At 51.5% G+C, this 25616-nt stretch overlaps 1 protein-coding gene, 1 long non-coding RNA gene and 1 other non-coding gene across 6 annotated transcripts in view; all 3 read left to right on the forward strand.

Moving 5' to 3' along the window:
- Nucleotides 1-17352, forward strand: part of Rab11fip4 (RAB11 family interacting protein 4 (class II)) — a 106996-nt gene extending 89644 nt beyond the window's left edge. For 2 of the 4 annotated variants that reach the window (XM_030246035.1, XM_006533404.4), the window contains exons 2-13: nt 124-347; nt 2677-2871; nt 3559-3693; nt 3937-3972; nt 4364-4463; nt 4722-4825; nt 5888-6028; nt 8951-9032; nt 9794-9931; nt 10008-10163; nt 11092-11235; nt 12059-17352. In XM_030246035.1, coding sequence (XP_030101895.1) covers nt 205-347; nt 2677-2871; nt 3559-3693; nt 3937-3972; nt 4364-4463; nt 4722-4825; nt 5888-6028; nt 8951-9032; nt 9794-9931; nt 10008-10163; nt 11092-11235; nt 12059-12175 — 1491 coding nt within the window. In that variant the 5' untranslated portion in view covers nt 124-204 and the 3' untranslated portion in view covers nt 12176-17352. The remainder of the gene's footprint in view (nt 1-123; nt 348-2676; nt 2872-3558; nt 3694-3936; nt 3973-4363; nt 4464-4721; nt 4826-5887; nt 6029-8950; nt 9033-9793; nt 9932-10007; nt 10164-11091; nt 11236-12058) is intronic. The other 2 variants (XM_006533403.2, NM_175543.3) reach the window with 2 other exon arrangements.
- Nucleotides 17353-23905: 6553 nt separating this feature from the next.
- On the forward strand, nt 23906-24350 carry Gm11205. Its single transcript, XR_880034.1, has 2 exons — nt 23906-24002; nt 24124-24350. It is a non-coding gene; the product is annotated as a predicted gene 11205 (long non-coding RNA).
- n-TTcgt3 lies at nt 23986-24057 on the forward strand. The gene has a single exon. It is a non-coding gene; the product is annotated as a tRNA-Thr (tRNA).
- Nucleotides 24351-25616: the final 1266 nt, after the last annotated feature.

The following is a 25616-nucleotide window of genomic DNA, read 5'->3' on the forward strand; positions in this document are numbered from 1 at the left end:
CCATGAGAGGCCCTTGCTGCTGACACCCCCACCCCACCCCCAGTCCCTGCAGACGCACTTGTAGACGGGTGAGTACTGAGTTTCAGGAGCCACCTTACTCATTCTGTCCTTCTGACTTTCCAGGGCAGCGACTTCTCTGGCTCTACTGATGGCGAGCAACTCCCCAGGGAACCCGACTTCTTCCAGGAAGACGAAGAGGAAGCGATGACATTGGCCCTACCTGAGGGACCCCAGGAGTTAGACATGGACAGTCCCATGGAGAGCAGCCAAGGCCCGGAGGGCTCTGTCAAGGGTTGTGGCGAGGAGAAGGAGCCTGAGCTGGGGGGCCTGTTCCTGCCAGAGGACAAGTGAGTAAACCCAATTGGCATGTGGCCCCGGAGCTAGAAAGTACCCGTGACACCTTATAGGATCAGCACGCGCGTGTTGCTTCCCCAGGTGTCTGGATAGTGGGGATAATGCTGGAATTATAAGCCCCGTGCAGAAGTCAGCCTGCTGAGGCAGGGAAGACGGGCTCAGTATGTATTTCTGATGGGGCCTAGAACTTGCTGTGTAGACCAGGCCAGCTGAATTCACAGAGACCCACCTGCCTCTGGCTCCCGAGTGCTGAGATGAAAGGTGTATGTGTGTGCATGTGCTACCTCTGACTTATTGTTAGATGTATTTTTATACGTGTGAGTGTTTTGCCTACATGCATATGTGGGCATCCACCACGTGTGTGCCTGTTACTCACAGAAGAGGGTGTCGGATCATCTGGAACTGGAGTTATGGATGGTTGTGAGCTACCATATGGGTGCTAGGAACTAAACCTGAGTGCTTGGCCAGATCAGCAAGTGCTCTTAACCACGGACACAGCTCTCCAGCCTGAGTGTCTAAGACTCATTTATATGTATTCTGAATTGTGTGTGCCAGAGTGGGTGTGCATTCTGGGTTATGGGGAGGCTCAGAGAGGGTGTTTGTGAATTTGTAGGGGCATTTGTGGGTACTGGGACTGAGCTCAGCTCCTCTTTTGTAAATTTATTTACTTATATCTTAAACACATACTCTGCCTCCTGGTCCCCCTTCACAGAGTCCCTCCCCCAACCCCTCCCCTTCTCCTTAGGTATCTCCCAGGTATTCCCCAACCCTAAGAGCAATGTATTCTCTTCCCAGCCACGGTGACGTTTCACTCACATTTATAAGGGGAAAGGGAGTGTTGAGAGCCATTCAGCTTGAAGTACAAGTGACCCCCCCAGGGGGGACAAAGTGTGAATAAATAAAATGCAGATTGAGTGCCAGGGGACTCCTTAGCATCTGCCAGCAGGGCTGTCTGTGGTCCTTACACAGAAGCTGGGGTTCCCCAGGGACAGAGTTTCAGAACTAACCCAGGTGTCATCTGTCCTCCCCACATCCCCACCCTCCATTAAAAGTTTCCCATTGTGAGTGTAGACTCCCTGGACTTGGGGAGTCATGGTCTGTGGGTGAGCAGAGAATTTGCTGTGACTGTCGTGGGGAAGATGGATGCAGGCAGGCTACTAGCTGAGTCTCTTTGCTCTCAGGTTGTAGTCAGCCCCAACCAGGCCCTCATGTTTCCCACGGGTGGTCCATGAGATGCCCTAGAGTGTGGGGCCTCTGGCATGTGTAGATAATTCTTTAGAATTAGGCATCTTTGGACTAGACATGCCACTTTATACATTGGGGGCTGGTTCTCCCTGTGTTGTTTGTCATGATAAAAGATAGAGGGCTAGAGAGCTGGCTCAGTGGGTAAAGGTGCCAGTTGCCCCGAGCCTGAGCTCCAGAATGCATGGGCATGGGGGGGGGAAGTGGGGGCATCTATGAATCCCAGCCCTCGGACAGGGAGACGGGCGAACCGACCTGGCAGATGCAGCAGCAAGAGCAAAGCAGGGACTCTGCTGGCCTCTGGCCCCCACATGTGGACTGTGGCAGGAGTGTACATGTGCCCACATGCACTAATAATAATAATAAATTTTGAAAAATTAAGGGATAATTAAAGATTGGAAAAGATGGGGAAAGTGAGAATGAGAGGAAATAACCCTTCTTAACCCAAGTCCCATGGCCATGTTACTCTCATGTGCTCTTTGCTTCTCCCTTCCCTTCCCCTTCCACTTTTCTAAACACGGGGTCTTGTGTAGCCCTGGCTGGCTTGGAATAATCTATATAGCACAGGCTGGCCTTGAATTTATAGATAGACCTGCCTCTGCCTCCTGAGTGCCAGGACTAAAGGTGTGCACTATTGCTGCCAACATAGTATGACACTGTCCCAGAATAAATGTATTAATCACTGTCAAAGCTTATATCTAACTTATCATTGATAATGTATTTCTCTGCCTTGTTACCAATGCTTATATGAGTCTTTCAACAATCATTTGATACTCTATAATTTAATAACTGCTTTACTGATACATATTCTAATACAGTAACTATAATTATAGTGTAATTTTAATCTCTCTGTTGCTAAACCATTAAGAAATAAGCAGTGTTTCGCTGTCTGGGGATGGCACAATCTACTCATCTGTTATGGAGACATTTCTATGTGGGATGTTCCCCTTAGGACGGGGTCCCCAAAAGGGTAAGGTTTATCCAGGCTCCTGTGATCTGTTGGGCCAGGCTGGTTCCCCCGAGACACTGCATGCGGGTCACGCCCTCAGCCCTCCACTAACTGGGTGCTTATGGCCCTAGGTGCCTCGTCCTCACTCCATCTGTGACCACATCAGACCTTTCCACTCACTCCACCGCCTCTCTTATCAGCAACGAGGAGCAATTTGAAGACTATGGCGAGGGGGATGACGTGGACTGTGCTCCCAGCAGCCCATGCCCCGACGATGAGACCAGAACCAATGTCTACTCAGATCTGGGATCTTCAGTGTCTTCCAGGTGCTCCCTTACTCTGGGTGGCATTTGCAGTCCATGGAAAATGTCAGAACCAGTCTAGCCTCGTCCCAGACAGGCAAAGAACATCCTTCCTCTGTCCAGGGCTACTGCCAGGCTCTACTGGCAGGCAGGGTGCCACCGTCTTACATCTGGTTGGGGCGGGGGTGGGGGTGGGTCACATAATAAAAGGGAAGCCTTTTATTTTGGAGAAGAAACAGTTAATTGGCCTGGGAGTCTGCAGACCCCTGTGAGGGAATGTCTATGTCACCTTGCCTCCTAGAACCTCAGTGTTCTAAGGACCTTTCAAGTGACCTTCTGTGGCTCCTTCCTGCCTGCCGGAGTCATTCCTTCCTGTGACCCTATCTGCTAATTGGTAGCACACATGCACACAAGCATACACATACACTCATACTCTCTCTCTCTCACACACACTCTCTCACATACACACACTCACATGCACTCACACGCACTCACACTCACTCACACACACACCTCTATCTCTGGCAGCCAAGGAAAAGGATGCTCTGGTTTATTTCCATTCCTCTGCCACAAAATAGAAATAAGAGCCTTGGGGAACTAGGTTGAGCAAGCTCAGTGAGGTGGGGCGGGGCACAGCCTGCCAGCAGCACAGAGAGTGACCTCCCCTGCCTGTCCAACCCCCCCCCCCCGCCCCCCCCCCCCCCGGTCCAGTGCGGGACAGACCCCAAGGAAGATGCGACATGCCTACAACAGCGAGCTGCTGGACGTGTACTGCTCTCAGTGCTGCAAGAAGATCAACCTGCTGAATGACCTGGAGGCCCGGCTGAAGAACCTGAAGGCCAACAGGTGAGGCCACAGCCAGAGGGGCAGGGCCAGGCGGGACCCATAGCACAAGGCCCATGTGCGGTCAGGTACAGCGTCCCTGCAGGGCTGCCCCTGGGGCGTTTCCTGCAGCACCTCACTGAGTGAGGTGTGATGAGTGATGTCCCTTCAGCCCATCATACCCGAGTGTCGGGCAGTGGGCAGGGTGTGGAAGTGTACTCATGACCCTCTGTTCAGTGACTGTGTCCCCCTTCTCTCTCTCTCCAGCCCCAACCGGAAGATCTCAAGCACAGCCTTTGGACGGTAAGACCCTCTTGGGAGACAGAGAGCTGAGTGCTTACCACTCAGAGACAGCAGAGGGGCGGAGCAGCCCCTTCCCGTGCCCTTGCCACCCTGTCCCCACTTAGTAGGATCAGCATCTTCAGATCCTCACTTCGTCAACCTTAGTGGGCCTTCTAGTGTGCCCATGGCTGTTTGTGTTACCCTTCCGCTCAGGACCGGGCTTGGGGAGCGCCCTGTCTACCATCCTTAGAGTAGAAGTCGTTTGGGTGGGAAGGTCAGGTGGTCAGGTGGAGGATTCCTCCTGTGACCTCTTTTCTGGCAGCCCCTGTACTGAAAACTCACCCAGCCCGTAGCCTGAGTTGGGGCCCAGGCTGTGGCAGACATGGCAGGCAGGTGCCCTCCACCCCCACAGGCAGCTCATGCACAACAGTAACTTCAGCAGCAGTAATGGCAGCACCGAGGACCTGTTCCGTGACAGCATCGACTCCTGTGACAATGACATCACAGAGAAGGTGGGCCCTGGCACTGTCTGCACGTTCCTGGGATGTGTGGGGGACCTGCTCCGGGCTGCTCTCTGGGGACTTGAACCCTATGCCCACCTAGGAGTCCAGGGCAAGAGGGGCTCTAATCACGTGGCCCTCCCTTCCTCTCAAAATATGAGCGTTCTTTTTTGCGTAGTCATTTGGAGATCCTTGTCGTGGGCTTTTCTAGATTCTCAGTTCCGTGCCTTCAAAAGCCTGTTGTACCCTGCCCCACCCTCCATGCTGCAGGTGAGCTTCCTGGAAAAAAAGGTAACAGAACTGGAGAACGACAGCCTGACGAGCGGGGGCCTGAAGAGCAAGCTGAAGCAAGAGAACATGCAGCTGGTGCACAGGTCTGGGGCACGGTGGCCCCGGGGAGCGCAGAGTGGGTCCCCAGTCTCTCCGGCTCTGAGCCACTTGGTCTAGATTCTAGACCTGCTAGATAACTCCCCTGGGTGTATAGCCCCAGGGCTTGTGACTCCCACCGAGTGAGAACAGCTGTTCTCAACCTGTGGGCTACAACCCCTGCAGGGATTTCATGTCAGATATCCTGTATATCAGATACTTACAATTTATAACAGTAGCAGAATTACACTTATAAAGTGTAAAATAATTTTATGGGTGCAGGGGGTGGGGAGGGGGGGAAGGTATTAGGAAGGTTGAGAGCCACTGGCTTAGAGTGCTAGGGCCTGACCTCCCTTCCCGGGGACATGCCCCTGTGGCAGGGAGTGGAAGGCAGGAGGGCCCAGGAGGCGCTGTGTGTGGCCAGATGGTGATGGAACGGATGGACAGCAGGGAGACTGGGAAGGACAGATAGCAGGGAGACTGGGAAGGATGCTTCCCATGCTGTCTGGCCTCCCAGATGCAAGAAACTTGGTAGACTTCTCTGTGCTGGGTCTGGTCCCACATGCTGGGTCCCCACATGGCCTTTTTGTATGCCCCAGCCCAGCCCGATGGAGGGACTGTGGACTGTTGGACTTCCGGTAGCCAGCATTGGGTTATCACTCCAGAGGGGCCTGACCTCTTCCTGGCTCTGGATTTCTTATGGCCATTTGCCAGGATGGACCTAAGTAATTGGAGTGGCTCTGGTCAGGAAGTCCATAGAAAAGAGAGGGTAAGAGTTGGAAGCCATTGGTGTAGCTGTGGCCAAGCCTGCTGCCTTCACTGTCTTCCGTGTGGCCTCGCTCCCCTCTGGAGCTTTTTCTCTAGATCTACTTCTCCCTGGAGTGTGATTGACACACTTCTTGTTAGATGTCACAGTGTCCCTAATTCACCTGTCAGCTAAGCTCAGGGCCCATAGGCCTGGGAACCCGCCACCATCACAGTGAGTGTGCTGAGGGCCTCGACAGGGCTCAGGCCCTTGTTCGATGGGACGAGAGTGCACCCCGACTGAACGCGTCTGCGCCCCACCTCAGGGTGCACGAGCTGGAGGAGATGGTGAAGGATCAGGAGACCACAGCGGAGCAGGCGCTGGAGGAGGAGGCCCGGCGACACCGTGAGGTCTACTGCAAGCTGGAGCGGGAAAAGAGCACAGAGCTGGAGCTGCTCAACACCAGGTGGGCACCAGGCGGGCACCAGGCCTCGTGCCTGCAGCGCCCCGCCCCTCTGCACCCCGAGGGTAGTGCTGCCCCCGAGGGTTTCCGGTAAAGCTGAGCCAATCGTCCTAGCATTTCTACTTAAGATACTATAAAATTGCACCGGCCAGTTCTTCAGGGAGTAGGCAGAGTGAAAGTTCATGGTAGCCATGGTGCTTGGGCAGAGGAAGCCACAGAGGAGGGTCAGAAGGCTGGGTCTCATAGCTAGGCCTGGAGCGCCCCCTGCTGTCAGATCGTCTCCTGAATTTGAGTGTGGGTAAGCTGAGCCTGTGGCCTCCTGCATACACCAGCATCTTCCTTGCTAGAACCCAAGTCAGAGGCTGGAAGAAGAGTACCGGCCCTGGTCACAGGGTTTCTGTCTGCTGTGTAACCCCGTCTATCCCCTTCTCTGCCTGCCCCACACCATGCATCGTGTGCTTTGTGATGAGGCTGTGGTCTTGTCACTGGCTGGGCGTGGTGGGGCCCCTGGAGGGACAGGCACTGTCCTGGTATTCCCCGGCCCAGGTGTTTAAGCAGAGATTGGTGAGGAGACCTCCCAACTCATGTGCCTGAGACTCCCCACCTTTCCCAACACCTTCTCAACCTTCCTAAGGCTGTGGACTCTTCACTACAGTGCCTCATGTTGTGACCTCCAACCATAAAATTATTATTTCGTTTGCTATTTCATAACTATAATTTTACCACCATGAAGAATTGTAATATGAATGTCTGATATGCAGGCTCTCTGATAAGGGACCCCCAGATTGAGAACCACGGCTTTCGAGGCTGTTATTTGCAATATGGCTCTGGGGCTGGAGTCCTAAGGGGCTGCTCACATTAAACACTCCTGTTTTAAATGACTACAGGCTCAAGAGAGGTGGCTGGGAACAGAGAGGTAGAGGAGAGAGGGCAGTGAACAGGGCCTGAAGCAGGAGCACAGAAGGTCAGGCTCTGAGGGTAATCTTACCTGCTGCCCTTCCCACAGCTCCTGGGGCGGTTCGTGTGCAGCCATGGATGGTACTTCCCATCATTGGCATACTCCCTCCTCACTTCCTTAGCCAGCTTCACACCTCTTAGCACGGAGGTCCAGACTCCTCCCTGGCCCTTGTCTGGAGGCCTTCCTAGGGTACCCAAGGCCTCATTAAGGTTGATAAAAGCTTCTCCAGAAAGAGGAGGCAGAAGCTGGGGCGAGGGCACTGCCAGAGTCAGATGTGGTTCTGTACATTCTGTAGCCATCTCACCTGCCTATAAAACCATCTGAGTGCCAGCCCCACTGGGTCACTGTAGGGCAGCTGTCTGGAATCACTCCATAGAGAATCATTGCCTCCGATCAGAGAAGCTGCCGTGAGCACTCCGAATTCCAGACGAGGGCTAGGGATGGAGAATAGAGAGCAGATATGGGCATAGCCTTAAGACTACAGATGCTAACGGGAGAGCCCTGTGCTTACCAGACATAGGACTATTCTCCTCCTCCTCCAAGAAGTGGCCTTCCTCGGTGTTTCATGAAGGATTTTGTGTATGTGCATGTGTGTTCACATGTGTGCATGTTGAAGGCCAGCTTTCAGAAATTTTTAGATTTTGAAATATATATTTATGCATACATACATCTTGGAGATAGGATCCTGTCTAAACATGACATTTCTCTTTCTTTTCCTTCCTCCCTCCCTCCCTCTCTCCCTCCCTCCCTCCCTCCCTCCCTCCTTCCTTCCCTCCCTTCCATTCTTTTTCTGAGACAGGGTCTCTCTGTGTAACCCTGGATGTCCTAGAACTCACTCTGTAGACCAGCTGGGTTCAGACTTAGAGGCCCACCTGCCTCTGCCTCTGAGTGCTGGGATTAAAGCCATACACAATCAAGCCTGGCTCCTTTGTTTTTTTGTTTTTTCTTTTTTTTTGTTGTTTTTTTTGGGTTTTTTTTTTTTTGTTTTTTTGAGACAGGGTTTCTCTGTATAGCCCTGGCTGTCCTGGAACTCACCCTGTAAACCAGGCTGGCCTCGAACTCAGAAATCCGCCTGCCTCTGCCTCCCGAGTGCTGGGATTAAAGGCGTGCGCCACCACACCCGGCTCCTTTGTTTTTAAAATAGCTGATGGTGCCAGGGGGATGGCTCAGTGGGTAAAGTGCCATACAGAATTCGCGTCTCCAGAACATACATAAAACCAAACACAGCAGTGTGTTCTGTAACCTTAGTGATCTGCAGCAGAGATTGGAGAACCCCCAGAAGTTGGAGGGTCAGCTGGTCTGGCAAACTAATAAAAGATTCTGTCTCAAATAATTTGAAAATTCTGTCAAACTCATTTTCAATGTGACCCATGTACACTACCCCCCCGTACATGCACAACACACTGAACTCACACACAGTTAAAAAGTAACTTAAGGACTGAAAGTAGTTTTATATATACACACACACACATATACATACATATATATATACACACACACATACATACATACATATATATATATATATACACACACACACACACACATACATACATACATACATACATATTTTTGAGACTGTCTCATGTTACTCTGGCCACCCTGGAACTCACTATGTAAACTATGCTGTTCTCGAGCTCAACAGAGATCTTCCTGCCTCTGTATCCCGAGTGCCAGAATTAAAGGCACTAATAATTCCGCACATGAAGCCATTTCATGGTATACAGGATTTTGGCTTGTGGTATCACGTTAGTGCTTAAAAAGCCTTGGATTTAGGAACATTTGGGATTTTTGGATCGGGGACGCTGGACCTGAGTTATCCTGTGAGACATTTTCTTACTCTTGTCTCCATTTTCTCTTGGGTGGTAGTTTCTTTCTCCTGGAAGCAGAGGCTGGTTGTCAGATGCCTCCTCTCTAAGGCCGTTTCTGCTCCAGAGTCTCTGAGCCATGCCATCTTTCTTTCCCAGGGTGCAGCAGTTGGAGGAAGAGAACACAGATCTGAGAACGACAGTGGCTCGACTCAAGTCACAGACCGAGAAGCTGGACGAGGTGAGCCGCAGGTCCCAGCAAGATCTGGGTTCACAGAGTGATGGCAGTCAGGGCTGGATCGCAGTCACAGGAGCCCTGACGTATTTCCCTACAGAGAAGACGTACCAGGGTATGGTAGCACACACCTGTGATCCCAGCACGCAGGCTGCAGAGAAAAGAGGGTCATCCTCTGCTACATCATCAACTTTGAGGCCGTCCTAGGGTACATGAGAGTTTTGTCTTAAAGATAAACAAAAGCAAGTTTATTAATTAAATAGGAAGGACAAGTGAATGACTTTCGTTTCTGAATTTACAAAATTTCAAGTTTTCTACTGTGGAAATTTAGCCTGCCTTAAAAAAAAAGATTTATTTATTATTTATATGTAAGTACACTGTAGCTGTCTTCAGACACTCCAGTAGAGGGCATCAGATGTCATTACAGATGGTTGTGAGCCACCATGTGGTTGCTGGGATTTAATTCAGGACCTTCATAAGAGCAGTCAGTGCTCTTAACAGCTGAGCCATCTCTCTAGCCCCCTAGCCTGTCTTATATACTGTAAATGCCTTACATTGTAGAATTCTCTTCTTGAAGAGGGTGGGCTTAGCTCCTGTTTGGACAGACAGCTTCTTCTCAACCTCTGTCTGACACTACTGAAGGACATCAGGGGCCTGGGACGTTTCCTGCTATGTTTCTAGAATGTCCCCATTTGCCACACTGAGGTCCTGCAGAGTGCAAGGGCCCTCTCAGGATGCCTGCCCTGACCATGTCTGCCTTGTCCTAGGAGCGGCAGCGCATGTCTGACCGGCTGGAGGACACCAGCCTGCGACTGAAGGACGAGATGGACCTTTACAAGCGCATGATGGACAAGCTGCGGCAGAACCGCCTGGAGTTCCAGAAGGAGCGGGAGGCGACGCAGGAGGTGAGTCACAGGCCAGGGCCCCCGGGGCTCCGCTCAGAGTTACTGCTGCAGCCAACAGGCTTCTTTCCCCGCACAGCTCATCGAGGACTTGCGGAGAGAGCTGGAGCACCTGCAGATGTACAAGCTGGACTGCGAGCGGCCAGGTAGGGGCCGCAGCTCCTCTGGCCTTGGCGAGTTCAACGCCAGAGCCCGGGAGGTGGAACTTGAACATGAGGTCAAGCGTCTGAAGCAGGTAGGCCCCAGAGCCATGTCCAGTGGCTTTGAAGGTGGATGGGTCAGCCATTCCGGATTCTGTTTAGAAGGGGGGAGCCACGAGCCCCAGTCTGCCTCCTGCCACCTCTCCTGTCTCTTCTCAGCTACCTGATCGCCAAGGCCCATCATCCCATCCCCCACTCAGGCAAGCAGCTTACCTCTGGTTACTGCCAGCAGTTCTTGCACTCTCAGGCCCCTGTCTTGTTCTGGGTGTTGGAATGAGAGAACCATGCTCAGGCTGCAGATGCATGCCTGGCTGGGTTGGGACCTCCGTCAGATAGGGCCTAAGTCTTTAAGATTCTGCTTCTCATGGTGTCCCATCATTCCTGATGCTGCAGCCTGTGTTAGCGTGGGATCGGGAGGGGGTGGTGGCTGTGAAGGGAGTGAAGTCCAAACTCAGCTGGGCCTGTGAACCAGAGGCTGGGCATGGACCACACCTGAGTTCATTCACCCAGGCAAAAGTCTTAGTGGCCGTCTCCTCCAGTACCGCTAGCCTGTCACCTGCCCAGGGGCTCCCAGGTTCCTGGGATAAGCTAGAGGTAAGAGTTAGAGGGGCAGCTGCGGAGCTATAGTGTCACCTGCCTTCTGGGGCAAGGGTGTCTTGAAGCAGCTCCCACTACGCAGGGTCCAGAACCTGGCTGCAGGACGAGCCAGGAAAACCAGCCCTCCCTTCCTGCACAGAGAATCCAGAATAGCACCTCCCTTGTGCCAGGTCAGGGCTGCATGCTGAGCTGCTGGTGGGCAGAGCTCCCTACAGGACCCTAGAGAGGGAAGACCTCTGTCACCTCGGTTCTCCCAGGCAGGGCTGTAACTCCCCTTCTCGCTGAGGACACAGACACAGGGACATGGGCGCCAGCGGGCTCTGGATGCTTTCCAGAGTTCATGATGCCTTTGTTCTGTTGGCACAGGAGAATCACAAGCTGCGGGATCAGAATGATGATTTAAATGGGCAGATCCTGAGCCTCAGCCTCTACGAGGCGAAGAACCTCTTTGCAACCCAGACCAAAGCCCAGTCTCTGGCTGCAGAAATCGACACAGCATCTCGAGATGAGGTAGCCTTGTCCTCCCATTCTCTTGGACACTCACATTTGTCTCCATGGCGACTTGTCTCCATTCTGTGGGTCCTGCCCCAGCTTCCACCTGCTGATACCACGAACCCCAGACTACATGGGATCCCAAAGGCAGGCTGAGGCCTGGCCCTAATAGTCCTCCATTTGCTACTGTCTCAGTGACATCAGAGCTGAGCAGGAGACAGCATGGGGCAGGGGCTTAGCTTTCCTAACTCAGGAGCTCTGGGCTCAAGTCAGAGTGGTCTTAACCCAGATGGAGACCAGAATTCCCGAAGCATCTACTTTTGCACACGGGTTTACTTGGTCTCTTAGCTCACGGCTTTAGTGCTTCCCCATAGACATGACAGGCCACACCCATGGCAGCGGGAAGGGAGCCCAGCTCCTAGCACTACAGTCCATCTTCTCTACATCAGATACCAGAACACTCAGTTGAGTTTTAGTGTGAAACTGAGCCTCTGTGTTCCTGACTCCTCTGGCCTCAAGGAGAGCAGGTAACTCCATGGGGTTGGAGCAGCAGTTTAGCTGCACTTAAATGTCGCTGTGAGAGAGCGGCTAGATAAGGCAAGGCTGGAGTGAGAAGGGCACTGGTCTCAGTGGAGAAAAAGCTGGCAGCCCCAGCCCTGACTATGAGTGCATCTGGCCAGTGTTCCCAATCTCTGTGAAAAGTTCCCCATACTTTAGCCCCTTCCCAGGTCAATGAAATTGCCTTAGGCTCTGATCCCTGCTTAAAATGCTCAGCTGATCTGGGCGCCTCTGTCCTTGGTCACTGGCTCAGCATCTGACCCACCTTTCTCATTCCCTTCAGCTAATGGAGGCCCTGAAGGAGCAGGAGGAGATCAACTTCCGACTGAGACAGTACATGGACAAGATTATCCTGGCTATACTGGACCACAACCCCTCCATCTTGGAGATTAAACACTGAGTCAGGGTTGGCTGCAGAGCGGCCGTCGGACCTGGGACCTAAGGGCAGGCCTGCCTGAGGACGAAGAAAGATGCAGGCTTTGCCCACATGCACTCTGTGATTGTACCTCTGAGCACCCTCTCTGTGTGTGCTGGTGTCCGTGCAAGGAGTGAGCTTGGGGCCATGGCTGTGGGTGACAACCCACGGTGAGCTGTGTGTGCACTTTGTAGCCCCTTTGTGAGGGGCAGAGGGGGCTGGATGTGGGGGAGACACTCTCAGGAGTTAACAGCAAGGCCTGGAAGCTTGCATTTAGGATACTGATGAAATGATTCTACCTCTGGGATAAGGGTTAGAAGATACTCTCAGGAGATGGGTTCTCTCCCCTCCCCCACTGAAGTGGGGACAAAACTGTTACATTCTCCAGAATTTGGTGTCCTTGCCAACCTTTCAGGCCACCTTTCAAGCCGGGTTTTTTTGTTTTGTTTTCTTTAGCTCAGAGGAGGAAGGGGTATTGGAGAGGCCCCTGAGGTCTAGCCCCCTGGGGTGCAGATAAGCAGGTCCAGTGGACTCGGACTTACAGAGCAGTTAGAGTGCACTGTCCATGCCTTTGGGCTAAGTCCATCGTAGTTTTCTGAGCCCCTCCCAGTCTTGCTTGCCTACCTCCCCTTTCTGGTTTGGCTTTGCTTTGTTTTGAAGATGGAAAATACAAGCAGCATTCAGCTGGGGGTGGAAGGAAGGCCAAGAAGGGTAGGGTGCCCCAAGGCAGGTGTGTGTTAGCACTGGGGGCCAAAAGGAGTGATTGCCTGGGAGAGAGGTGTGTTTTCATGGCTGCATCGTCACACATGACCTCTCTGGGTTCCATGCTCCTTGGTGAGGACAGGCCTAGGGAAGGGTTTGCAGGACTGATACCCTTGCCTCGGCTTTCAGACCCATCTGAATCAGGTCCCCAGTTAGAGAGCCGACACGGCTGGCAGGAGGTCCAGTGGAGAATACTGGGGGAACCTTAGTCTTCGGTTCCGTCAATACATGATGGGAATTCACATACACACACCCGTGTTGGGGGTTGAGGGAGGGTTAAAATGTGATCTGGGAGTAGGTACTGTATAGAACATTCCGGTTTATCTCAGTTTTATACAGCTTGTGATTGGTTGGCTTCCTTACCCCAGCTCCTATAAAGGTGTATGGTTCAAGTTTCCCCTTCAGTTTGTTTTCTTGAGCACATCTTGTGTAAAAAGGAAGGTTTAGGGATGCTGGGGAGGCTAGCGAACAGAAAGGAGGCACAGTTGAAAGAAAATAGGGGATCTAGGGTGTGTGCCCCGGGGTGTGTGCCTGCTTGGCAGAGACGGGGCTTCGGTCAGTTTCAGTCCAGTCATGGTGCTTTCTTTGGCTTTTGAGACTCCCTGTAATCATGTGCTTGGAATTCATCTCATGCTGCATAGATAGTGCGTGGGCCTGGTCTGCCTGGATGAGCCACACCAGGAAGACAGGAAGGCTTGATCTGGGGATACGGGGTTTCCTTCCCTGGCGTCTGGGAAGATAGAGAAAAAGGGGGCTGGGTAGGGAGTCTTGTGAGGAACAATGGGAAGATAACCATGGCTTGAGGTTGGTCCGTGTGCCGTGCTAGCAGAATGCAGAGGCCAGCTGAATATAGGTCCTGGTAAGAGGGGCCTACGCTCAGGTGAGCAGTTCAGACTTGAAGTTGTATGGGCCGCCCGCTTCACTTGTATGTGGGTTTCCAGAGAAGGCCACAGAGACCAGAGTCAGTGTCACAGAAGAGGAAGGAGTCTGTCAGGGAAACAGGCAGGGAAGGAAGGCTTTAGGCCCAAGTTGTAGGGCTGGAAGAGTGGACTCCCTGAGGACATGACCAGGTTTGGAGGCCCCTGTGGATCTGGACGCTTGCTATCTAGGCCTCTGGAAGAATGATTTCTGAATGTGGTCTGACTTCCATGTAACACACCTCAGGCGAAATCCAGCCTTCTTACAGAATACACTTAGAAAACTCTGTCAACTTCCCCATAAGATCATGTTTGCTGTTTGCTGTTTCTTGTAGTGGTGACAGTAGGTTTCTGGTTTTTTTTTTTTTTTTTTCTGTTCTGGGTTAGAAGGCCCAGGGGTCCCAGTGCCACACCACCCATGGGAGGTTCCAGAACTTCCCTTGCTTGGCAAGAATCTAATCTCTCTTTCTACTGCCTCCCTGGCTCTCGCTCCAGTTGAGCTCCCAGAGACTTTCGGGAGTCTAGAGCTTACACTTGGCATTCAGTTACATTTGGATTGCAGATAAACAAGAGGTTTTAGAATCACCGTGTTCCATGCTATACCTGGTTAGAAAGCGTTTTTACCATTCTGATCCTCACGTGTTCTGACAGTTGGTAGAGGTGTGGCCCAGGCCTTGGAATGCTTTAAGAATGCCACAGGTGACGCTAATTTAGTTAGGTCTCCTGTGAAGAGGGTGTGGCTCTTTCTAAGTTGAAGGGTCTGCAGTGATTTGCCAAGGTCCAGGAAGGTTGGGGCCGTGAAGGAAGTACACCTTTCATGTGACACTTAGCCATCCTTGTATTCCACTGGGAGCCAAACAAGATGAGCTTCTGTCTCCCTGATTTGTTTCCTTTTATTTTTGAATTAGCCACTTTTTTTTAGACCAGTAGTTTTCTTTGAGACTCTACAGAGGAAGTTCCTTTTGAAAATTTTATTTCTGATATACTAAAACCACAAATCTCAAGGACCAAGCAGAACGCCAGGCCTTGAGCCTGAGTCTGCCAGTTTGGCAGTGTGCTGGTGTCATACCTGATGCTGGAGGGCCTGGGAGTGGAACACAGGAGTGGCGTGCCTGGCATGAGGTTCAGTCCCTGGCAGCATGGAAGAAAGTTGATGACAGAACCACCTCTGACTTCCATATATAATTGGTAGCACAGTGTGGCCCGGCACCTGTGTCTTCAATGGCCTTCCCAAGTGTTGTTCATGCACAGATCAAGGTGGAGGCCCGTAAATCATGTGAAATGTCTGCTGAGGTCAGCAGGGCTGGAGAAGCTTGTGTGTGGCCCAGAGGATGGGTAATTATGCCACTGAGTGGTCCTTGCCCTGAGAGTCCAGCTGTTCCCACTACTCTGAAAGTCTCACCCTAGACGGACAGGATATAAGTGCCAGCATTTGACTGGGCATAGGCCCATTAGGAATTGGAGGCAGGTAGGCGGGAAGAGCTGGACCTTGAGAGCAGCCTAGACGCAGTGGCCACTTGTCTCCGCGGGCTTTGTCCATTTCATAAGGGTGTCTCAGTTGCTTCCCTGTCAGTGCCAAATCAGCAGCACCCAGCCCACACTCTGGAGAACTCTAGGTGATGGTCTGATAGCTAGTTAGTCCTGAGTTGTGGTCCTTCTGCTTCTGATGGTCCTGGGGCTGTTGGTACATACCGGGCTGTGTAAGGGATCCAGAGACTCTACAGCAAGGCCTAAAGAATAAGGAGGACTTCACTCATCTGAGGGGCATTGGCAAATCTACACCTGTCTAGATAGGACTGATGGGAGTGGGAAAGGTACAGGGTGGTCACCAGGCTAGTCACCAGGATGTCCAGTGACTCTGTCGAGGTCCAGGTGAAGCTCTTTAGGGCCTCAGTGATGCCTGTTATCCCCAGTCTTTCCTCACTGGGGCCCAGCGCTTCCCTCTGGTGGCTCCTCAGGCTGGTATCACTAGCATGCGCTTGACGAGGGGCCTCCAGTTAGAGCAGCCAGATCTTGGAAAGGACCTCCCTGTCCTGACTTGGACCCTGACAGAACGTACTTGCAATGGGTTTATCAGGAAAGGGTAGAGGTAGCACCTTCAGGGCGGGGCAGCTCTGTGGCTCTGTCGCTCTGTCATCGTTAGCTCTGTGGCTCTGACATCGTTAGCTCTGTGGCTCTGACATCGTTTAGCTGCTCTGCTAAGAAAAAAAGCCACTTGCAGAAAAGGCTTTGTTTCTGGAAGCATAGTCAGGTTACCAGCCTTGTCGCTCTGTGCACTAGGGGCTGGGTAGCTTTGGTGTTCCTTCCTTGTGGACTCCTCCTCTTCCCATTGTGACTGTATCGTAGGGATGTGCATTCCTGAGGTACCATATGGAGGACAGAGTCCCAGGCCACCTCTCCTGCAGGCCTAACTTCTGGTGGCCCTGTCTCGTGTTGGGACTGTCTTCTTTACCGTTCTGCACTGTTTCTTGTCTGCATGGTTTGGGGTCCTCGTGCCTTTTTACCTTGTTACCACCACACAGGATTCTCTGTTACCCACTGCCCCCTTTTGTACGTCCCCTTCCCCCATCTCCCCCAGTCCTGTGCGTACTCACGTGTGCAGCCATATGGCTCAACTGAGGCCAGCTGGCAAACACTTTACCCCACACCAGGCCGACTTCCCATAGCTCCCCAGCTCTGTTGACTTGGTAACTTTTGTACAGGATTTTGTTACAATCTTAAGCATAGGGACCACTTAATCCCCATGTACCTGCAGCTAGTTTAGAAGCCCTGCATCCCAGACAAGGGTAGCTTTGTGCAGACCAGCCTCTCCCGCAAACCTCTTCCTCGTGGGTTCAGGTATTTATAAAAGACAGATTTCCTTTAAAATGAGGCCCTGGCCCTAGCAGGGAGGTGACAGGTCTACAAAGCTCTGTGCATGGCTCTTCTGGAGGAAGCCCCAGCCATGTGGTTTCCAGTGCTTGGCAATACATCTGGGTTTAGGGCCATTGCCTCTCGTGTCTCCCCTGATTTGTGCTGAAGGAAGTCACTTGCCACTGTCCCTGCCTGCTGTCACTACCTGTCCAGCCCTTCCTTGTTTGCTGGTGCTCAGACCAGAGTGCCATTAATCACCAGACCAACGTCAGGACCTGCACAGGACAGAGTGCGCTGAGGACTCTCGGCCGGCTGCCTCCCAGCTTCAGCTCCCATGGGGCTGGGCCTTCTGGGGTCCAGGTGGAAGAAGCTATAGGCAGATAGGCTCTGCCTTTCCAGGGATTACATCTGGGGCTTTGCCTCAGAAGCCAGTGGTTGCAGATGGCCTTAGCTTTGGGCTTGGGAAGGAGCTTCCACTTTAGGCCCCAGGGAAGGGAGAATGGGGTACAGCCCAGGCCCTGAACTGTTTGTTTCCACTCTGTTCTCTCCAGAAACAGGCTTTCAGTGGGGGGCACCTTCCAAGGAACTGTATTGTACAGACCACAGTGTAAATAAAAAGTTGGCTTTTTGTGCCTGACTTGTGTGAACTTCTGTGGGGGACTGGGAGAGGGAATGGAGGTGATGCAGGGGAGAAAGGCAGGACCCAAATACGGTCATGTTCAGTTCACAGGTACATTATCTTTAGAAGCTGCAACTCACACACCCCCAGCCCCACTGAAGAAATTGTCACCTGTACTACAGTGCTGGAAGGCGTGGGAGTAAACACAACTGGAAATGTACCCCTCCAGCCCCACCCCTGCCACCCACATGCTCACCAGGTCCTCCCGTGTGGTTAGTATGGCAACCTGACCCAGTCCCCTGGAGCTTGAGTTTGCTGCCTCTGGACCGCCACTCAGGTGGAGTGTCATAACAGTAGCTATATATGTGGTTTTGTGGCTTGTGAAGTTGTAATGCTCAAAGAATGTAACAAATAGATTCAGTGTTTATAAATTATAAATTACGGTAGGCTGGATACAGTAACACAGGTCTTTAATCTCAGTTCCTGGGAGGCACAGGCAGGTAGATCTATGTGAGATCACAGGCAGCAGGATCTATATAGTGGGACTTGTTCGCAAACTAACAGTTTTTAATTTTTTTTTTGAGACAGGGTCTCAATGTGCATCTCTGACTGGCCTGGAGCTCACTAGGTAGACCAAGCTGGACTCAGAGGTCTGCTGGCCTCTGGCTTGATAGTTCTGGGATTAAAGGAATGTGATCCAGCTTCAAACAACAAAGAAATGTTTATAAATTGGTTAATGGACTTCCCATCTTAAAAATTCTCCTTTTGGGGCTGGTGAGATGGCTCAGTGGGTAAGAGCACCCGACTGCTCTTCCGAAGGTCCAGAGTTCAAATCCCAGCAACCACATGGTGGCTCACAACCATCCGTAACAAGATCTGACTCCCTCTTCTGGAGTGTTTGAAGACAGCTACAGTGTACTTACATATAATAAATAAATAAATCTTTAAAAAAAAAAAAAAAATTCTCCTTTTGCAAATGAAATGGTGCGGTGGTTTATGGAGCCTGTTGCTCGGGTTCAAGGGAGAGGGGGCATTCGATAAAGTTCACAGACCACACAGGTAGGCTGTATCACCAAGGGACTTCTCTGCTGCAATCTCATCTCTCAGTAGCAGTGTTTGTTTCTTGCAGACAATATACAGACTAGATCTGGGGATAAGGGACCCCTTTCCCTGTCATGTCCCCTTATTTCTCTGTCTTTCTGTTCTGTCTTGAGTCCAGCTTGCTTGATAGCCCTTTCCAGCCCATGCGGGGCTGGTGGGACATCATACTGCTTTGAACCAGTCCTTGTACCGAACACTGGAAGACTCCAGTGGGGTTCATACCACCTACTCCTGGTTCCAGGGCTGCCAGCAGACACCCAAGCCTACAGGTGCTCTGGAAGAACGGCCAGTGTTCTAACCACTGAGTTATCTCGCCAGCCCATGATAAATCTTTTTTCAGTCCATGGTTTGCAGTTTTATCTACGGCACAGAAGTCACAGACTCTGGGCACACGGAGAGGCTGCGCCGGCTCACATGTACTTAGGGCCCACTGAGTGCCAGGTAGAGTTGAAGTGCTTTTGCAAGGGTGGCTTATTACTAGATGAGGACACTGAACCACCCCAGGGACCCTGCTCGCCAGTCGCCCAGAATTCAGGCTCTGCTGATATGGAGACTCATCACAGAGCAGGATCAGTAAGATCCTGTTCAAGTGAGAGGAGGGACTCCAGTCCTGGAGAGGCCCCAAGGGGAAGGCGTGGCATATGTGGAGCCCTGAAGCTGGGGCACCTCTCCCTAACAGGGTGGTCTAAGAGGCTGAGGCGGGAGGGGTAGGCTAGGAGTGAGTACCTGGGGCTCACTCAGGAGGAAGAAGAGAGGTCTGGGAAGGAGGGTGGGAACACTGCAACCTGGCTTGGCTGCCTGGGTGGGTTGACAGGGTCAGCAGTTGGCCAAGTTTTCTGGGTAAACTGGGCCATAGGCCTAGTAGCTCTGGAGGCAGTACCTAGCCTGTCCTGCCGTCAGCCCAGGTTTTGAGTCCCAGGTTTCTGAGCTAACTTTAGTGTCTCAGATATGACTTTTGTGTTTAATAAAACAAACAAACAAACAAGCCAGGCATGGTGGTGCATGACTTTACTGCCAATACCAGGAGGCAGAGGCAGGATGATCTCTTTGAGTTCAAGGCCAGCCCAGTCTACATAGTGAGTTTGAAGTCAACTGAAGTTACATAGAGAGAGACCTTGTCTCAACCCTACAATAACAAAAATTGAAAAGCATTGGGGTTTTTATCTTGGTGTGTTATGTGTGGATGGTGGAGGCAGACATATGCCACATTGCATATATGGAGGTCAATACAAGTGTGGGTATCAGCCTTCACTTTCTCCTTGTTTGAGATGTTTCTTTGCTTCTGGGATTCCTCTTTCTGCCTTCCACCTTCCTGTAGCAGTGCAGGCATTGCACACACCACTGCCTGCCTTTACAGGGTTCTTGGGACTTGAATTCAGGTCGCCACATCAGCCTGGCACTTGCTCAGGATTTGAGGTTTTGATAGGCTTACCCCTAAGAGCACTAACTGCCCACTTACAGTACAGGCTATAGGATGACACTGTGCCTTGGAGACTGATGACCCGAGGGAGAGCTGTATGGTCTGCAGAACCAGGAAGAACAGCTGAGACAGCGAGCTCAGAGACAAGTACATGGGGTGGCAGGCTTTCCCAGTGTCCCCTCAGAAGATGCACCTGTCTCTAAGGGAACCCACCTGAGCAGAACTGGTCCCCCAGCGTCAACCAAGCTGAGTTCTTACTGTCCAGGAGTCCCATGGGCAGTCCTCACTGTGTGTCCCTGCAGGCTCACATTCAGGGGAAACTCCCATAGCCTGCTGCAGCTGTGGGTGATACTTGAAGAGGATTCTGTCTTCTCTCAGTCTCCCAAGGAGGTCCAAACGGTTACTCTCTCGATTCTGATACTGAGAGCGCCTCTCTTTCCACTCATAGTATGTTACACACTGCTGATCTTGGCTCTGGGGAGTCTGAGAATCAATCAGGAGTTCTGGGCCAGCCTAGGCTTTATGGGGCTTGCTCTGTCTGTCTGTCTGTCTGTCTGTCTATCTATCTATCTAATTTGAGACCTTTTCTTAAAAAAAAAAAAAAAAAAAAGCCACAGACCAGATACCATGACGGAGCAAGGGCAAGGAGGGAGTGAGCAGGTCCTGAGCATGGTGTGGAAAGCAATCTGACAAGACGTGAAAGGGTGCTGCTGACACGCCAAAGGCTGCAAGTTGCACCCTGCCGCTAACCCGGTATTCGCAGATTTATTTCGAACTTTGTGGTGTCTGGGAAATTTGATCAATAGGAAAAGTGTCAGGTTGCTACAGTCCCAAAGAGAAAGGAAAAGGGGTCTCGGTGGCCTTTCCTACTCTGGGACCTAACCTTAGCAATGAAAACTGAAGCGGCCTTTAAATTACAATTTTATATATGTGTATGTGCATGTGCAGGGGCGTACATGCCATGCAGTGTCTGTGGAGGCCCAGAAGCTTGCGGAAGGTGGTTCTTTCCACTGTGGACTCAGGCCTGGCATCGAGTACCTGTCCTCACTGAACCATCTCTAGGCTGTTTCCATTTCTCCAGAGTCTCAGATAGCCCTTACTGGTCTTGAATTCCTGATCCTCTTGCCTCAGTCTCAGAGTGCTAGGATTAAAGGCTGCCATGCCCAGCTCCCTGATCTATTTTTGATTCATGCAGGGCCACAGTTAATGGCTGACACCTATTTTGTGGACGAAGAAACTGAAATTCAATAGTAGCAGTAGGGACGCTGGACATGGCTTTGATTGTTTGCACCCAGCAGCTCGGCAGTCTTATCTACTCCACGAAGAACCCAACCTCAAACCTGGAAAGGCACCGGATCTGTATGTGACTGTCCCCAGCAGGGTAGCTCTATGACCTCTGTGGTCCGCAGAGAGAATGGCTTATGGTTTTCCCAGTCTGAGTTCAGCTACAGGCTGTGTCTGGCTCACCTCCCTGCTGTATCCCTTGAAGGCTAGCTAGACTGGATCCTTCCCTTGCTTCATATACAAAAATTCACTGAGCACAGGTTAAAAGGAAGCTAGTAACCATGTTTTAAGCTGCAACAAACAAAAAGAACAAATAAGCCAATTTTAAAAGGACACGAGAAGACATTTCTCCAAAGACACACAAATGGCCGGCAAGCCCAGGAAAAGATGTCACGCCAGTAATCAGCACAGTGAGGACGGCCACTATTCACAGCCAAGAAAATGATACAGGGGCATAGAGCTGCTTGTGTGCTGTGGTGGGAATTCCAAACAATGGAGCCATTATGGAAACTGCAGATCCCATTTAAAAAAAGACACACACACACACACACACACACACACACACACACACACACACACGGACGCACACCTTCAGGCCCAGCATTTGGAAGACAAAGGGAGGCCTACCTCACCATTCTGTTCTACAAATCACAAGTAGTGGGCTAGCCAGGACTTCAAAGAGAGACCCACCCTGTCTCAAAATAAACAAAAATGTAAAAATAAAATTAAACCCACATTGCTGCTTCTGGGTGTGTATCTCACATGAACTTGCCACTCTTCTCATTGGAGTATTATTGACAACCAAAAAAGTCTACCAGGCAGTGACAGGTAAAGAGAATGTGGCCTAAGCTGTGAGAGAACAAAGCCAGCACATCCTTCTGCAGTTACAAAATGGAAGCTGAGGGGCTGAAGTAAGTTGGTCCCCATCAGACACGCTGCATCATTCCTTAGACATGAAGGGTCTAAGGTTGTCAGCCTCTGAAAAGCAGAAAGAATGATGGTTGCCAGAGACCCGTGGAGAAGGGATATGGTGTCTAAGGGGCTGGGTTTCAGTTCAGACTGGATCCCAAGTCCTGGGGCTAAAGAGTACCAGTTTGGGCAACTCAGCAAGACCCTGGCTCAGAACAGAAAGTAGAAAGAATTGGAGAAAAATACTTATTCCTCATAGAGAGGACCTGAGTTTATTTCCGGGCACTCACCCAAAGTGTGAGTGTGGGGGGGGGGGCTCACAACCACCCATTACTAGTTTCAGGGGATCCCATGCCCTCCTCTGACCTCGGCTGGCACCAGGCATACACTTGGTGCACATACATAGCTGCAAGTGAAGCACTCACACGCATAAAGTAACATTCTAAACAACCTCTTAGAGAGAGTTGGGGGGAGGGTGCTGGGGTAAAGGTTGGTGGTGGGGTCCTTGTCTACCGTCCAGGAGACCCAGAGTTCAGTCCAGTCCCCACAGTGAAAAAACAAAAACAAGAAACAAAAAAATCTGTAGTGCTGTGGTGTACAAGGTACTTATGTCCAGTTAACACTATGTAAACTAAACAAAGTTATAATAAAAGTTGTGTTTTTAACATACATCCATAAAGATATCCTTAAGTTTTACAAATCTCCCCAATTTTACATTAAAAAAAAAAGTTCTGGGGGCTGGAGAAGATATCTTAGAGGATAAGAGCACACTGGCTGCTCTTCCTGAGGTCCTGAGTACGATTCTCAGCAACCACATGGTGGCTCACAACCATCTGTAATGAGATCTGGGGCCACCTTCTAAGTCTGTTAGGCATACATGCAGGCAGAATGATAAATACTTACTAGTTATAGCATGTCGGGCAATAATAGCACAAGCCCTCTGGAGGGCGTTTCCTTCGCCAGGCTGTGCTATCCTACTTACAGGAGTGCACTTAAGAAGGCTGGTGAGTGGGACCTTTGACTGCCCGGTTGGCATCACAGCCCTGCACCATGGGGAGGGCCACCCTCTCCTCTCTCCTGGAACAGATGCCATGGCCATAGGATTCAGAGACCTAATTTCCTTACTAAAACTTTAAAGACTTTTTTTTTTTTAATTACAAATTTAAATACTAGATCTAGGAACTAGGATTGTAGCTCTGTTACGTTAGTTCAGCACGCACGAAATCCTGGGTTCGATCTCCAGCATCCGGTAAAACGGGCCATGGCCCACGCCTGAAATCCCAACCCTTGGGAGATGGAGGAGTAAGGATCCTGAGTTGAGAGTCTGACGTCAGCCTGGGAGTCTGTCTCCAGTAAATACCTGACGACGTAAACGTCGACGAAATGGAGGACCGAGGAGACAGTGGGAGAAGCGCCCCAACCCCTCACCCATCCCTCGCCTAGAACTAAACCTAAAGCGAATTAAAGTCCCGTCTGTCCCTCAATCCCCGTCTCCCTCCGATGACCGCCCTCCGTCTCGGTAGTTTCGCCCTCCTGCCTCGCCCTCTTGGCCTCCGTTATTCTCCCGGGCCTCCGCGCCGTGCCGGGTCCCCGCCGTCCACAAGCTGGTTCCCCGCTCTCACGCTCATGCCGGGCCTCACGCACAGCTCTGAGGCCTCTCCCGGCTGTGTGAGGCCCGAGCGGGGCGGGGAGAGGATGGCTCCGCGGCCGCCAAAGCTTTCCCGTGTCCTCAGGGCTTCCGCCCGCCCGCCCGCAGCACTGTCCGCTAAGCTGACGCCGGGCGGAAGGAGGCCGGGACCCGTCAGTCAGAGCCGCTCGGTGGGCGGGCTTTGCGCGGGGGCGGGGCCTGAGCGAGGGGCGGGGCTTGTCCGCCTCCCCACCCGCACCACCTCCCCTCCACTGAGAGCTTCCACCAGCCGCTCGGCTGTCAGGCGCGGTGGCCAAGTGGTAAGGCGTCGGTCTCGTAAACCGAAGATCGCGGGTTCGAACCCCGTCCGTGCCTGCGTTTGGAAGAGATATTTTCTTGTTTTCAGCTCCCTTTTGTTTGTTTGTTTTTGTTTTTGTTCAGGAGTTCAGCCCCTCCTCTACCGGTTCGTGGCCAGAGCACTGTAACTCTTTCCAGAGGCCCCGCACAGCTGCTGAACTCCCTGCATCCTCTACCCTTCAACTCCGGTCTGGATCCCGCGACGAAGGCAAGCCTTCTCTGTGAACTTTCCTTCCCTACAACGTGCGTGCGTGTCGCCGCTTTCCCCTGCTCAGCCAACTGTCCTCCCCTCCCCCAGGCGCCCACACCTTTCACAGCCTTGACGTTTTATATCAGGACCCACATATTTGTGACACTTCCAAGTCTTTTGTAAGGTAAACAGCCAGATATCATGTGACAGGACGTCCAGTGCTTCAGATTCCTGATCCCATTTTTTTGTTGTTTTAGGATATGGTCTCCTGTGTCCTGCCGGGATTACTGAGGTTGGCTTACCACCAACTAGCTTCTCTCTTCAAAACTATACTAAAGGGTAGCAATTTTTCGTTGTTTTCTTGTTTGTTTGTTTGGATGGATGTTTTTGTTTTGGAGACAGTGTCTAACCACATGGCAATGTAGCTTTAACCATCCTGGTGCTCCCTATGTAGACCGGGCTGCCTTTGAACTGTCCATCCACTTCTGACTCCCAAGCGCAAGAGTAAAACCTTGAGTTTTATGCCAGATTCTGTAATTTTCAGTTGTAACACTTAACATATCACTCTGATTTCATGAATAGAACTCCACCTCTTCATTTCTAACTCATACTTCTGTTACTGTGGCTCCTCCCTCTGTCACTCCCCCCCCCCCCATCCCACCACCCCTCCCCAATTTAAAGTATATTTCACTCCCCAGGTATTGTTGCTTAGATGATCACGGGGTGAGCTGAGTATATATAGATATTTATTGTAAGAGCCCAATACCTGAAGGAGAAACACTTGGCTTTGGAAGGTGTCCGTGCCATCATAAAATTGTTACTACATACAAAGAGGATTTGTCTCTGACAATACCATGGCCTGAAGGTCTAGACATTAGGGGTAGGATGGGGACAGGAGCCTTGTACTCTCGGATACAGCCTTGACTCCAGCCCCTCCCTGTGCATTCCTGGTGAGAAAGCACCCCTAGGTGGGGCTCCTCTTTTCTGTAGTAGCTGGCACAGAGAATTCTGCCGCCAAAGGAGTGAGGGCCAGGAGACAAAACAAAGGCAGCAGAAGAGGTTCAAGGTACAGAAAGGGTTAACATACAGACACTGGGGAAGTGTGAACTTCCCAAAAGGTGAAGAGCCAGAGGCAGGAGTCAAGCATGGATCCCAGGGCCTAGGTCTGTGAGATCAGAGGAGAGCTAAAGCAAGGTGGAGAACAGAGTTCTTGCAATTACCCTGCAAGCTAGCTGTGTCTAACCAGGCTGGGGGTACTGGAGGGCACGGACAGAGCTTTGCTGAGTTTATGGTGTCACCTGCACGAATCCCTTATAGACTCTGGGCTCCCATTGCTTCACTTGCTAAACTCCAAAGCTAATTAATGCTTCCCAGGGCTGGGGAGGGA

The sequence above is a fragment of the Mus musculus genome, chromosome 11 (genome assembly GCF_000001635.26).
Source record: "Mus musculus strain C57BL/6J chromosome 11, GRCm38.p6 C57BL/6J".
Classification (NCBI taxonomy): domain Eukaryota; kingdom Metazoa; phylum Chordata; class Mammalia; order Rodentia; family Muridae; genus Mus; species Mus musculus.